This window comes from Ursus arctos, unplaced genomic scaffold (assembly GCF_023065955.2).
Source record: "Ursus arctos isolate Adak ecotype North America unplaced genomic scaffold, UrsArc2.0 scaffold_3, whole genome shotgun sequence".
Lineage (NCBI taxonomy): Eukaryota > Metazoa > Chordata > Mammalia > Carnivora > Ursidae > Ursus > Ursus arctos.
Genome location: NW_026622985.1, coordinates 13055170 through 13070073, shown reverse-complemented (window position 1 = coordinate 13070073; position 14904 = coordinate 13055170). Strand labels below are relative to the sequence as shown.

The 14904-nt window shown below is 38.6% G+C and overlaps 1 protein-coding gene across 9 annotated transcripts in view; it reads left to right on the top strand.

The window, feature by feature from the left end:
• SUGCT (succinyl-CoA:glutarate-CoA transferase) overlaps window positions 1-14904 on the top strand; it is a 756457-nt gene that overhangs the window by 14736 nt on the left and 726817 nt on the right. For 8 of the 9 annotated variants that reach the window (XR_006409930.3, XR_008956284.1, XR_003317135.4 and 5 more), the window contains exons 2-3: window positions 7182-7233; window positions 8276-8349. The exons of the other annotated variant lie outside the window; for it this stretch is intronic. Coding sequence is in view for 4 of the 8 variants with exons in the window: in XM_026502829.4 (XP_026358614.1) it covers window positions 7182-7233; window positions 8276-8349 (126 nt within the window). In the remaining 4 variants the exon portion in view is untranslated. The remainder of the gene's footprint in view (window positions 1-7181; window positions 7234-8275; window positions 8350-14904) is intronic. 9 annotated transcript variants of the gene reach the window in all.

Below are 14904 nucleotides of genomic sequence, written 5' to 3'. Positions count from 1 at the left end.
TTTTGGGAAGAGATGGTTGTTGGGTAGCAATGAATTTGAAGTTAGGCATCCTGATTTTATAGGGGACAAAACTGAATAGCCTCTCTCCATCAGCTTGATGTTTATGTTGCAGTGTGTTAAGTGACAAGGATGGTAAGGGTGCTTGAAGCAATGGTGTGTAGACTCATTAAGGGAACTGAATTAAAATGGGCAAAAGTTTGAAGCAGATGTTTAGTAAAAAAGATATGATAATGGCCAATAAGCTCATCACCACTTGTCATCATGGAAATACAAATCAAAAGCACTTCGAGTGTATTACCCAGTTTCCAAGATGGCTGCAATGATCCTTACCTCCTCATACACCCTTGTGTGAGCACTCCCTAACACTGCACTGTTAGGCCTGTGTGACTGATAGCATATGGCAGCAGTGATAATATGTCACTTCTGAGATTACGTTATAAAACATTGCAGCATCCATCGTGGTCACCAAGAAACCCTACTTATAATTGCTGCAGTGGGACTACATGTATTTTTTATAATGTTCCATTATGTCAATCTATTAATACATTGTGGCAAAATGTGAGGACTTTTCCCCCTCCTTTCTGTCCTTTCTTTCCTTTCACAAACATTTATTGAGTTCTTACTACATATCAGGTGCTGGTATTCGATATTGGAAATATAAAGTCTCTTTTCTCAAGAGTTTATCATCTGATCAAGACTAACTAGTAAGTCATAATTCAGAAAAATGCTATTGACAAAGACTTGCTCAGGTTGCTGTGATGAGCAGGAATACCTTCTAAGAATGCTGACTTATGAAAGATGGAAGGACTTGTCTAGGTGAGACAGGGTGGAGGATTATTACAGTCAAAGGAAAGAGCATGTACAGTGGCCCAGAAGTGTGAGAGATTTGGAAGAGTATGGCTACTAAGACATTTCTTTTTTTGCAGTTTGAAATAGAAAAGGTGGACAGGAGTGAAACCATGAACAATAGCTTTGTTTGCAGTTTTAGAATAGACTGTTAGCTTCATGAGGGAAGGGACCATGAGTGAATGTGTGATTGAACAAGAGAGTGGCATAACGGGTTCTTCATTTTGGAAGATTACTCTGGAAGCAATGTTGAGAATGAATTGGTGGGGACAAAGGTTAGGCAGAAATAGGTTAAGATGCTTTTGCAGGCAGTTGGGACAAGAAATGACGAAGGCCTGAGTAGAGGCAGTACCAGGGAATTGGGGAAGAAGAGAGCAGATTTAACAGAAAATTGATGGCTGATTGAATGTGGGGAGTGAAGAAGAAGACATGTCTGGGAAGATGATGAAGTTAATGATGCCATTAGCTGAGATAGGGAAGAGAGCAATGAGAAACAGATATTGTTGCAAAGATTGGCTGATTTACATTTTGAAAAGTAATTCTGGCAGCATTATGGTGGGTGCTTTTTCTTTTTCTTTTTCTTTTTCTTTTCTTTTCTTTTTTTTTTAAATGTAGGCTCCACGGCCAGTGTGGAGTCCAATGAAGGGTTTGAACTCATGACCCTGAAATCAAGACCTGAGCTGAGATCAAGTTGTATGCTTAACTGACTGAGCTACCCAGGCCCGGTTTTGGAGGTTGTTATGAGGAGAGCCAAGATCGAAGCCCGGCAGAAGAATTAGTAGGTTGTTAGAGTAATTCAGGAGAGAGTTGATGGTGACCTGAGCTATAATGGTGGCAGTGAGGATGAGAGAAGAGAAGCAAGTCAAGAGATATTTTTCAGAAAGAATATGCAATAAGTGGTTCTTTATTAAATTTAAGGGGTGCAAAAAGAGAGAGGGCTCAAGAATTTTGTTTGGGTTTTTGACTTGGGTAACCGAGTGGGTAGGAGTGCCATTTACTGAATTAAGGAACATAGGAGCAAGTTTGGGGAGAAGATAGAAATGATACTGACAGTAGCTGACATTTAGTGAGCACCATGGCTAAATGCTTGTAAAGCAATGTTTCATTTAATTTTTTAGTATCCTTATGAGATAGGTGCCAGTATTATCCCTGTGTTACAGATGGGGAAATCAAGGTGGAACAAGATTACGAGTTAGTAAATAGAGTAACATTTTGAACCTAGGGGTAGTGCTCTTAATCATAATAGTAATTGTATGTTTCAGTTTTCCCTGGTAGATCTTGGAGTACTTGAGGAGGAAGGGATATGATGCCTCTCATGCTGTATCTTCATAGAATGATTAGCACATAGTAGGGACAAAGGTTGTTTAATGGGAGCTTTTACTTATGTCCTACCTCGTGTACCCATTCTATCCACTCTGCCCCAGCTCCAACTCATCCTCTTTTTAAAACTCTTCCCAAGAACCACTCACACAGGGCACCTAGGTGGCTCAGTCTGTTAAGCGTCTTCCTTTGCTCAGGTCATGATCCTGGAGTCTCGGGATCAAGTCCCACATCGGGCTTCCTGCTCAGCGGGGAGCCTGCTTCTCCCTCTGCCCTTCACCCTGCTTGTGTTCTCGCTCACTTGCTCTCTCTCAAATAAATTAAAAAAAAAAAAAAAAAAAAAGAACCACTCACACAAGGTACTTGGGTTTGTGCTAGGCCTTACTGAATTAATTTGGTAATTTTGGGTAGGTACCACATGTAATGTAAAATCTAATACTAACTCTTTGTAGTATATTATAAAAAAGGTCTGTTAGCTGTCTCGTTAATGGAAATTTTTTCCTGGTAGTTTTTCTTCTGCCATTTTTCCTCAGCTTCTTCTCTTTCTCTGTCTGATTTTCCTTTCCGTTCTAGCTGCTAAGCTTACCTGTACCTCCAAATGCCCATTGAATTCTTTGGCAGAGCATTTTCACTGTGTTTTTGTTTGACAGTGACCTTTTCTTTTCTTCTCTTTTTTCTTTTTTTTTTTTTAAGATTTAGTTTTTTATTTTAGGGAGAGAACATGAGAACAGGGGGAGGGGCAGAGGGGGAGAGAGAGAGAATCTCAAGCATACTTCTCGCTGAGCGCAGAGCCTGTTTGGGGCTTGATCTCACCAGCGTGAGATCGTGACTTGAGCCGAAATTTAAGAGTTGGACCCTTAACCAACTGAGCCACTCAGGTGCCCCTAACTGTGTCTTTTCCTACCCTATTCAAGCCCTGTCCGGTTAGAGAAAAATTAGCTATCTGGCTTTGAAGATTCTGGTCTCTTTTAATGATCTTAGTAAGTTTGGGCTGCTATAATAGGTGATCACAGACTTAAACACAACAGACAGTTGTTTCTCATGGTTCTGGAGGCTAGAAATGTGAGATCAGAATGCCAACATGGTGGATTCTGGTGAGATCCTCTTCTGGGTTGAGGACAGCTGACTTCCTGCTGTGTCTTCGCATGGTGGAAAGGGCGCAAGGAAGTTCTCTGGGGCTCATTATATAAGGGTATTAATTCCATTCATGACGGTTCCACCCTCAAGACCTAATTACCTCCCAAAGGTCCCACTTCCTAATATTATAACTTTAGGGGTTAGGATTTCAAGTTATGAATTTTGGGGGGGACACAAACATTCAGTCCATTGCAATGATTATATGAATTATTAAGTATATGAGTTCCTCCCTCCCTCCCTCGCCCTTTCCCAGTGTGACCCTTCAACTAATTCTTAGTGAGTGCCTACCGTGTGCCAGCCACTGTTCTGGCTGGAGATGCAAGACAGACAAGTTCTGCCTTCATTGAGATCACATTCTAGTGGAAAAGACAGTAAGTAGTACAATAAATAAACAAATGTATAATGTACTGTGAAGTAACAGTAGGTGTTATTAAGAAAACTTAAACCATACTGAGATCCAGAGGGGTGCTGTTTGAGATAGGATGATGAGGCAAGGTTTCTCTGAGAGTGTGGTGTTTGAGCAGAAATTTGAATGAAGTAAGCAAGACATGCAAATGTGTGGAGGAAAAGAGTTCCAGGTTTAGAGAATAGCAAGGACAAAGGTCCTGTCATGTTTTGGATTCTCCAGAAAGGAGATGTTGGGACAGTTGGAAGGACAAAGGATTTACTGGGGAGTCACACCTATGAAAGGGAAAGGAAGGAAATAGGATTGGGCAGAGGATCCATCAGATGTGCTTGCACCTGTCAAATTCTTTGCCAGCCCAATGGGGAGTCCCAGAGCAGTACACCAAAGAGAGCTGATACAACATTCCACATTGGGTGGTAGAAATGACCAGGCCTTTCTGCCCAACTTTGCTCGGTCATTTGACCAGGGACTGTCCTGAGAACAGAGTGCTCCCAGCTGAGGAAAGCTGAGGTGGGCCTTGAGGAAGCTAATACTGGAGTTGTAAGTTAACCAGGCTTCTTGTAGGTTGGGCAGAAATTCCTTTCTTTGAAGGGGAATTCAGGGTGGTCCATCTCTGTTTCTGCCACAGGCCTTAAAATAGAAGTATGTTCGGCGTGTTGAAGGAACTGCAAGAAAGCTAATGTAGCTGGAGAAGAGTGGGAGGGAGTGATAGGGGTCATGGCTGGAGAGGTAGCAGAGGGCCACAGCAAGCAGCATCCCGGGCTGTGGGAAGATGTTGGATTCCATTCTAAGTTTGGTAGAAAGCCTAAGTTAGAGGACTTCGAGCACGGGAATGACATGGGTTTTATATTTTGAAAGGATCGCTCTGCCATAAGCCATTGTATCTGTTTAGCTATTGCTATACAGCAAACCACTGCAAAACTTACTGGCTTAAAACAACAGTGGCTTATTTTTCTCAATTCTGTGAGTGTCCTGCTGGACTCACCTGAACTCACTCAGCTGGCTGGATCTGGGTGTTCTAAGATGGCTTCACCCACATGTCTGGACCTCACCTGGGACAGCTACAGACTTGGGATGGCTAAGCCTCTCTCCATTTGTTCTTTCATCTTCTGCTTCTTCATCTGAAGGTGGAAGTGTTCCAAAAAGTCAAGCCCTACTGTGTAGGCACTTTTCCAGCCTCTGCGGGCATCAAGTTTGCTAATGTTCCCTTGGCTAAAGCAAGGCAGACGTCCAAGGCCAGAGTCAACATGGAAGGGGAATATACAAGGGCGTGGATATCTGGAAGTGTGATTCCTGGAGGCCATTGCTGGAACAATTTACCACATTAAACATTGTTTTAGTTACTTCCCTTTTTCTGATCCTCTGCTCGTCAGTTTATCCTCTGCATATTATTTAGTTTCCTACATCAGTGTTTCCAAGAAAATAATGCACCAGTCACATAGACTTCACATATTTCCTATTGCTGTGATAGCAATTTCTTATTGTAAAAGAATAATTTGGCTGGTTTCAAGGACAAAATGCCTGCTATCTGGACTTTGATTATTTCTTACTAGAGAAGTGTGGCCTGGGGACCCTCCTAGTTAAGAATTATTGTGCCACTGTGATCCTTCTCAAGACTCTAATGGTGTATGTGTAAATCTGTGACTTCTGTAACTTCCACTGGTGATGCAGCTGCATTGAGATTTAAAAAAAAAAATGTATTGAACTGAGGAACTCTCATTCATTGCTGGTGAGAATGCAGAATGGTACAGCTGCTTTGGAAGATGGAGTAGAAAACTAAACATACTCTTACCATATTATTCAGTAATTTGCACTCCTTGATAGTAACCCAGATAAGTTGAAAACTTATGTCCACACAGAAACCTGCACACAACGTTTTAGCAGCTTTCTTCATAACTGCCAAACCTTGGAAGCAACCCAGGTGTCTTTTAGTAGGTGGAAGGATAAATAAACTGATATATCACGGTAATGGAATATTATTCAGCACTGAAAAGGAATGATATATTGAGCCATGGAAGAAATTTAAATGCATATTACCGAGTGAAAGAAGCCAATCTGAAAAGGCTACCTGCTGTTTGATTCCAACTATATGATGTTCTGGAAGAGGCAAATTGTGGATACAGTGAAAAGATTGGTTTCTGGAGTTCTGAGGGGAGGAAGGGATGAAGAGAGCATAGAGGATTTTTAGGGCAACGATTCTGTATATAATAATGTTTGGTACGTGCTATTATGTGTTTGTCTAAATCATACAATATACAAGACCAAGAGTGAACTCTAAATTATGTGATAGTGACGTGTCAGTGTAGCTTCATCAGTTGTAACAAATGTATCACTGGTGAGGGATGCTCAAGGTGGGGGAGGTTGTGTACTTGTGGGGAGGTACAGAGGAATTCTTTGCACTTTCTGCTCAGTTTTGGGGCTGGAATCCAAAACTGCTCCAAAAGATAGTCTATTTTAAAAATGTATTGAATCAGTAGTTCATCATTTCCTCCCCAAAAAGTCAACTTGATCTCAGTCATCATGATCTAAACTTTGTAAGCCATTTGGCAAGAATTTAACTTTGTGATTTAATGTTGATGTTAAATATTTTTAGTGAATTAGTGATATAATTATTGACCTATCTACCTATATTTATAGCTGGTGGGTGAAGAGAAAAAGGAAATACACATATGATTGTAAATTGTTGAATAAACTTTTTAAAAATTCGTATGGTCTCCCTGTCTTAAATGTAGGACAGATACTTGGAGGTCTTTGTTTTTCCTTTTTTGTTGTTCAGTTCACTTTTTATTTGTTTATTATTATTATTTTTTAAAGATTTTATTTATTTATTCGACAGAGATAGAGACAGCCAGCGAGAGAGGGAACACAAGCAGGGGGAGTGGGAGAGGAAGAAGCAGGCTCATAGCGGAGGAGCCTGATGTGGGGCTCGATCACATAATGCCGGGATCACGCCCTGAGCCAAAGGTAGATGCTTAACCGCTGTGCCACCCAGGCGCCCCTATTTGTTTATTTTTTTAAGACTTTATTTTTTTTATAGCAGTTTCAGGTTTACAGCAAAATTGAGAGGAAGGCACAGAGATTTCCCATATATCCCTTGCCTGCACACAATCCCCCCTTATCAGTAGCTTTCCACCAGAGTGGTGTGTTCATTTTAATTTGTTACAACCTATATTAACACAGTGCCCTAAAAATCCTCTGTGCTCAGCCTATACGTTCCGCTGCCCGGACAAGCTATCTTAAGTGTAGCTGTGGACTTTATTAATTAGATATTAGCTGTTGTAATTTTTACACATTGACTTAGCTGGATCAGGTCAAGGTTTCTGTGTTACATAGGAAGCAGAAATATTATGAAGGAAAACATATGTTTTTGGTAGTAATACAGATTACTTAAAACAGAATATGAAGAATTCTGCATTCTTCCTCCTGAAAATTAGTCATCAGTACTCTTCAAATCTTTTCTGTGTTTTGCCAGATACTGACAATGTGAAGCCATTGGAGGGTGTAAAAATTCTGGATCTAACAAGGTTTGTATTAATTTAACTATATTTTGGTGATTACATTTTCCCCTTCTTTCAAAAAAACATGCATTTATTTTTGGATTATAATGCTTACTATCAAAGTTTTAGAAAGAAAAACAAGAAAAAATTTTATAATTTCATTATTCTAAGAGACAATTAGTATATTTATGCATTTTTTCCAATCTGTATATTTATATATAAATTTTTAAAAAGAAAAATTAGAACCATATTGAAATTACAGTTTTAGGAGCACCTGGGTGGGTGGCTCAGTTGGTTAAGCATCTGACTTTGGCTCAGGTCATGATCCCAGGGTCCTGGGATCGAGTCCCACATTGGACTCCTTGCTCAGTGGGGAGTCTGCTTCTCCTTCTCCTTCTGCCCCTACCCCTGCTCATGCTTTCTCTTGCTCTCTCAAATAAAAACTAAATTCTTAAAAAAAAGAAATTATGTTTACTGACATTTAAAAGATAATGTTGTATTTTGAGTATTTTTCCATGTCATTCAAAATTTGATAAAAATGTAAGATGATATTTTATTATATAGTTGTCACATAATTACTCATCCCCCAATATTCCACAATTATAAATTAGGTTTCCTTTTACATAAATCTTTGCCTCAGGAAATCTTAGGATTTCTTCCTTAGCATAGAATTGTGGAAGTGGAATTACTGCATCAGTGGGAATATACTTTTTTTTTTTTTAGAGATTTTATTTATTTATTTGAGAGAGAGAGAGAGAGCAGGTGCACATGGTGGGGGGGGGGCAGAGGGAGAAGCAGACTTCCTGCTGAGCAGGGCCCTTGATGTGGGGCTCAATCCCAGGACCCTGAGATCATGACCTGAGCTGAAAGAAGACGCTTAACTGAGCCATCCAGGCACCCCAAGGGAATATACTTTTCAGACTCTTAATACATAATGCCAAATTGCTATTCTGAACAGTTTTAATAATTTTAATTCTTACTAGCATTATATCAGCTTATCTATGTTAAGAGCTATTAAGAATATAAAAATCTTCAAGGTGGTAATTATTTATCATTATTAATATTGTAGAGTACTGGCGGGACCTTTTGCTACTATGAATTTAGGAGATCTTGGAGCAGAAGTTATAAAAGTGGAAAGACCAGGTAAATCTATTTCTCCCTTTAAAACATAGAAACTAATACAATTTTTTTCTTTTTTAAAGATTTTGTTTTTAAGTAATCTCTACACCCAACATGTGGCTTGAACTCAAAACCCTGAGATCAGGAGTCACATGTTCTTCCAGCTGAGCCAGCCAGGCACCCCAAATTAACGCAGTTTTTAACTTTTTTTTTTTTTTTTTAAAATAACCATGTATCTATACATGGGATGAGGAGAGAATTGAAATGAAATGATTGTTTTTTCTTCTCCATTCCTTATTTTCCTCTGAACTTGTACTAATGATTTCTTCTTACTTTTTATAAGCGCCAAGGGCTAAGGCTTCAGCCAGGCCATTCACATGTACCTGAAAGCCTCCAGTAGAGACTGAGATGCACCATGTAGTAACAGTGATGCTAAGTTGCACTTACAGTGCCAGGCACAGGTCTCAGCACTTTGCCTATATTTATTTAGTCTCTGCAACAACCTTATGGGCTGACACTTTATTATTCCTAGATTATAAATGAGAAGACAGAGACACAGAGACATGAAGCGATTTGTCCAAAGTCACACAGCTGATAAGGAATATCATGCACTCAGCTGTAGTCCTGGCCCTCCTTATCCCCACACAAGCCTTACCATTGAGACTGAGTTTAGAGTTGGCCTGGCCACACTGCCTTGCTGGGGGATGAAGGGAAGGCCAGGAGGAGCGGTGGGTAAAAGGGAAGAAGTAGGATACACATGAAGGAGAGAAGGAAAAGGAATCAGAGTCCTTCCCAAAAGGAGCCCAGATACTCCAATCTAAGTCATTCTTTTTTGTTTTTAATAAAAGAAATGTTTTCTCATTTTATAATTCTAAAGATTTTGTGGGAGAAACACTGATGCTGAGATCAGTTCTTTGTTTTTGTTTTTCTTTTTTAAAGATTTTATTTATTTATTTGACAGAGATAGAGACAGCCAGCGAGAGAGGGAACACAAGCAGGGGGAGTGGGAGAGGAAGAAGCAGGCTCATAGCAGAGGAGCCTGATGTGGGGCTCGATTCCATAACGCCGGGATCACGCCCTGAGCCGAAGGCAGATGCTTAACTGCTGTGCCACCCGGGCACCCCTGGTTTTGTTTTTCATTTGACATCTTTCCCATTTTTCTTTCCCCGTTGTCCACCAAATTAATCTATTCTGTGTACACATTTCTCACTTTTATTTGGTATCTTATTAGTATTTTGGTGTTTAGCTAATGCTGTTATTGAAAGTTGTTTAGACCAGTGTCATGTATGCTCTTTCTCGCCTACAAGAAGGTAAAGGGCAGAGTCCATGTTCTCCAAATCATCCTATAAAGAGCTTCAAGGTTTCAAAACTTAGCATTATTATTTATTCTTTAAGTTGGATCCTTATGGATAGGGAACAAGATTACTAAATCAGTGAAAATGGTTCTTGACCCTCAATAGTGTGAGTCTTTCTAGAATACTCATAAAAGACTAGTTTATAATTATATCACCTTATTAATTTCCCATAAGTGATTAAATGCTATGAAGTAGAATACATGGTATAGAAGAGTCAACTTTCTGCTAAATAGATTTCTTTGGAGGCCAAAGCAATTAGCAGAAGATTCTCTGATCAGTATGGGGAATATTATATATTATTATATCGTATTTATTTGACACTGTGTTTTATCAGGCTCCAGATGGTAGAAGAGCCTGGCAAATCCTGCTTTCCAGATATAATGAATGCTTCATTTACCTAGCCAGTGATGTTTATGACTTTTGGTTGTTGTGTGATACATGCTGAATAATATTTATTTTCTGGCTGAATACCTTTTTTTCTTTTCCAGGTTTCCTAAAACTTTAATTTCTATGTTATTGTGTGAATTCAACACCACGGCACTTTCTAATTTCAGCCATTGGGTCTTCTAATCCTAGACAGAGTCTAGTCTAATTTCTCTTGCTATTTCAGTTGATCACTAGTCTAAATATTTGTATTTATATTAATTTTAGAGATCATTATTCCCTATTTATGTAGGCCTTATTTCTCCTTTATACTTTTTTGTTTCTTCAGTAGGGGGTACCTTCCTTTGTCTAGGCTTTTATGTCCCATAGTGATACACATGGTATCGAGCTTTGTTCCTAACAGGTTGTTGTTCATTGTTTTTTTCCTGATTGCTCTCTTTCCCTTAACCCTTCTGCATGATGCATTTTAGTGTTCATATTATGTGTTTAACTGTTTTGGATTTTTGAGATAGTTATTCAACACAGATCTAAGGAAAAGTGAGTTGGCAGGATTTTCAAAGTTCAGGAGAGAACTAGTCTTTTTTCATGTCCACTTCTCCAGTTCTTTTTACTTCTCTTCCCTTCCTTTCTTTTTTAAAGATTTTATTTATTTATTTGAGAGAGAAAGAGAGAGAGCATAAGCAGGGGGAGAGGCAGAGGGAGAGGGAGAAGCAGACTCCTCCCTGAGCGGGGAGCCTGATGTGGGGCTCAATCCCAGGACCCTGGGATCATGAACTGAGCAGAAGGCAGATGCTTCACCAGCTGAGCCACCCAGGCACTCTTCCAGTTTTTTAATTAAGTAAAATTTGGTTATAGTTTTCTGACTTGGGACTTAGACTATTCTTATTTTTGTAATCAAAGAGCACATAAATTTTCTTTTTCTTCTTTCTGTAGTAACCTAGCTGAGCAACATGGACTAGGGAGGGCAGCAAACGATGCTGCTGGTACTCGTGGATTGTGCCCCAGAGGCAGGGATATGAGGGCAGGGGTGTGGTCTTTCATTCACTGCTGTGTCTGCTCTTCCTAGAGCAGTGTCTGTGACATGGTCAGTGCCCAATAAATATTTGCTGAATTGATTGAATATGTGGAAATATCATTTAAGAAAAGCAGTCTGAAATCTTTTAAAGATTTTTTTTTTTTTAAAGATTTTATTTATTTATTCGACAGAGATAGAGACAGCCAGCGAGAGAGGGAACACAAGCAGGGGGAGTGGGAGAGGAAGAAGCAGGCTCATAGCAGAGGAGCCTGATGTGGGGCTCGATCCCATAATGCCGGGATCACGCCCTGAGCTGAAGGCAGATGCTTAACCGCTGTGCCACCCAGGCGCCCCAGCAGTCTGAAATCTTATATGAGATCTCCAGACTTTGAAATCATGGCAGCTAGTTAAAAACTTTAAATTGTGTGTGGTTCAAATAAAATATCTCTCAACTGCCAGTTTTCCCAGTTTGTGACCTTTAGTCTTTATTTCTTGTCATGTGCTATCCATGCTGATTCTTTCCAGAGGCCACTGATCCTCTCTTAAGCCTTGGGTAGGAAAGCCATGTAGGCCTCCAGTGAAGTTTCCTGACATTATCTCCACCTGAGAGATGAATGTAAACATATTAAATTATCTAATTTTGACATTGCTTTATTTAAAAAAAATTAATGTATTGGAAGCTTCAAAAAAATGGAAGTGGCTAGACTTTCTCTTGACTGTGAGAGGTCCTGTCTGATCCTGAAGATCCAGACTTACACCTGCCTTTTCCGGGAAGCCTCTTACTAGTTTATTACTGGAAGATTGCCTTCCTGGGATCTTGTAGTTTGTTTTTCCCCCTGATGTTTTGGGCATGCCATTCCATTTGGTGCTTACCATTGATTGCTTTTGTTTTGTTATTGGTTCATTTCCAGTTAGAACTAATGCTGCTACTGCTGCTTTTTTTTTTTTCCCAAAGATTTTCTTTATTTATTTGAGAGAGAGAGAGTAAGAGTGCATGAGTAGGGAGTGGGGGCGGAGGGGAAGGAGAAGCAGACTCCCCACTGGGCAGGGAGCCCACTCTGGGACTCTATCCTAGGACTCTGGGATCATGACCTGAGCCGAAGGCCGACCCTTAACTGACTGAGCCACCCAGGCACCCCTAGAACTAATGCTGCTTTTCTCCTCTGCCCTTTCTCTTGTGAGGTTGTTTTGTTTTTTTTGTTTGTTCTTTAAAATAAATGAGTCTATTCTTTGGCCTCTGTTTTGTTTTCCAAAAGGCTATGTCTGTTTTTCTTGATCAGTTTCAGTGGTAAAATCTAATGGGCTAATAGCTTAATTATATTATTTAGATGAGATTATAATTTAAACTTTAACTCATATTTACAAGTAGTCTCTTCTTGGGGGCTAGTGATAAATATTTTAATTGTAATTACTCATATAGTGATGTTTCAGATATCAATACTTAATCAGACCTTATATTATAAAATTCTTAAGATACTATTTTGTGCCATTTAATCATTGATTGATTTTCTGAGCTCTGTCTACATTGTTTGTCAGTTGCTTTTTGTGCAAAGGAAAATTTTTCTGTAACTCTATAGTGTTGTCTTTGAATCTAACACAAATATATCACTTGAAATAGATGTCCAGAAAAAAACACCCTATATTTTTATGGTTTTAAACTTTTACTTTGAAGCAAGACCTAGTTGACTAAAATTTTATTCTAGAATAGTATTTGAAATTGAATGATTCTGCTATTCAATAACTTATTTTGCCTTTTCTGATTTGTTGCTATAACACAAAATTTTTTCCCAATTGTGTTGAGAAATAATACATACATCACTGTATAAGTTTGAGGCACATGACATGGTGGTTTGAGTTACGTACATTGTTACGACATTATTACCACAATAGCTAACATCCATCTTCTCATGTAGATATGGGAAAAAGAAAAGAAAGAAGAAAAGAAAAAAGGAAAAAAAAATTCTTGTGATGAAATCTGTTAGGATTTACTCTCTTAACAAATTTCCTATATAACATACAGTCATCATGCTGTACATTACATCCCTAGTATTTAATTTACTTTTTGACTGGCAGTTTGTACCTTTTGACCACCTTCCTCTAATTCCTTCTGCCCCCACCCTCCACCTCTGGTAACCACAAGTCTGATGTCCTATTTTATGAGTTTTTTTTTTTTAAATATTCCACATGTAAGTGAGATCATACAGTATTTGTCTTTGTCTGACTTATTTCATTTAGCATAATGCTTTCAAGGTCCATCCATGTTGTCATAAATGGTAGGATTTCCTCATTTTTTATGGCTTAATAGTATTCCATTGTGTATATATACTACAGCTTTATCCATCAGTGTACACAGGTGTTTTTGTATCTTGGCTCTTGTAAATAATGCTGCTATGAACATAGGGGTGCGTATCTTTTTGAGTTAGTGTTTTTGTTTCCTTGGGCTATTGTCCTGGAAGTGGAATTCCTGGATCATATTGTAGTTATCTTTTTAATTTTTTGAGGATCCTTCATACTGTTTCCCACAGTGGCTGTACCAATTTCCATTCCCACAGCAGTGCACAGAGCAATGGGGTCTCCACATCCTCACCAGTATTTGTTATCTCTTGTCTTTTTTTTTTTTTTAATGATTTTTTTATTATATTATGTTAGTCACCATACAGTACATCCCCGGTTTCCGATGTATATCTCTTGTCTTTTTGACAATGGCCATTCTAACAGGTGTGAGGTGATTATCTCATTGTGGTTTTAATATGCATTTCCCTAATGACTAGTGATGTCAGGCTTCTTTTTCTGTACCTGATGGCCTTTTGTCTTTCTTCTTTGGAGAAACGTCTTTTTGGGTCCTTTGCCCATTTTTTGATTGCGTGGGTTGTTTGTTTTTATTTGAGTTGTGTGAGTTCTTTATATATTTTGGTTATTAACCTGTTACCAGCTATATGATTTGCAAATATTTTTTCCCATTCTATAGGTTGTCTTTTCACTTTGTCGATGGTTTCCTTTACTGCGCAGAATCTTTTTAGTTTGATGTAGTTCCTCTTGTTTATTTTTTATTTTATTGCTTGTGCTTTTGGTGTCAAATCCAAAAAAGTCATTACCGAGACCCATGTCAAGGAACTTTGTTCCTGTGTTTTCTTTTTGGAGTTTCATGGTTTTAGGTCTTATGTTTAAGTCTTTAATCTTTCTTGAGTTAATTTTTGTGAGTGATTAATGGCATAAGATAGGGGTTTAGTTTCATTCTTTTACATGTGAGTATCCAATTATCCCATCAACTTTTGTTGAAAAGACTGTCTTCTCCATTGAGTGTTCTTGGCTCCCTTGTCATATATTAGTTGACCATATATGCTTGGGTTTATTTCTGGGATTTCACAGAAATTTAAAGATTGATTGATTGATTGATTTATGGTGCCATTTTATTATAAAATCTTACCATTATTCTGATTTAAATAATAGTTAACAAAAATCTTTTGCAGACTCAGCATTTCTTTGCACATTTAATGCCAAGAAACACAGAAAGAGCTGACCTAAACTGCCAAAGCTTTTTACTTTTTGACCTAAACTGCCAAAGATTTTTACTTTTTGCTTGCCAAAAACTGAGAGTAGTTTTTTTCTTTTAAATTTGCCATTTATTAAATCTAAAGCCTGCTAATAGGATATTTCTTCCTGGATATTGACTTTCAGGGTTGGAGTCTAGTAAAAGATGCTATGAAAAGATTTAGTGAATAACATGAATGGGTAGAATTTGGACAGTTCCAACAAGTTCTTATGGCCCCTCTAGATTGCTAATTCCACTGAATTGAGCTGATTTTGTTTAGGCACCTGTGAATG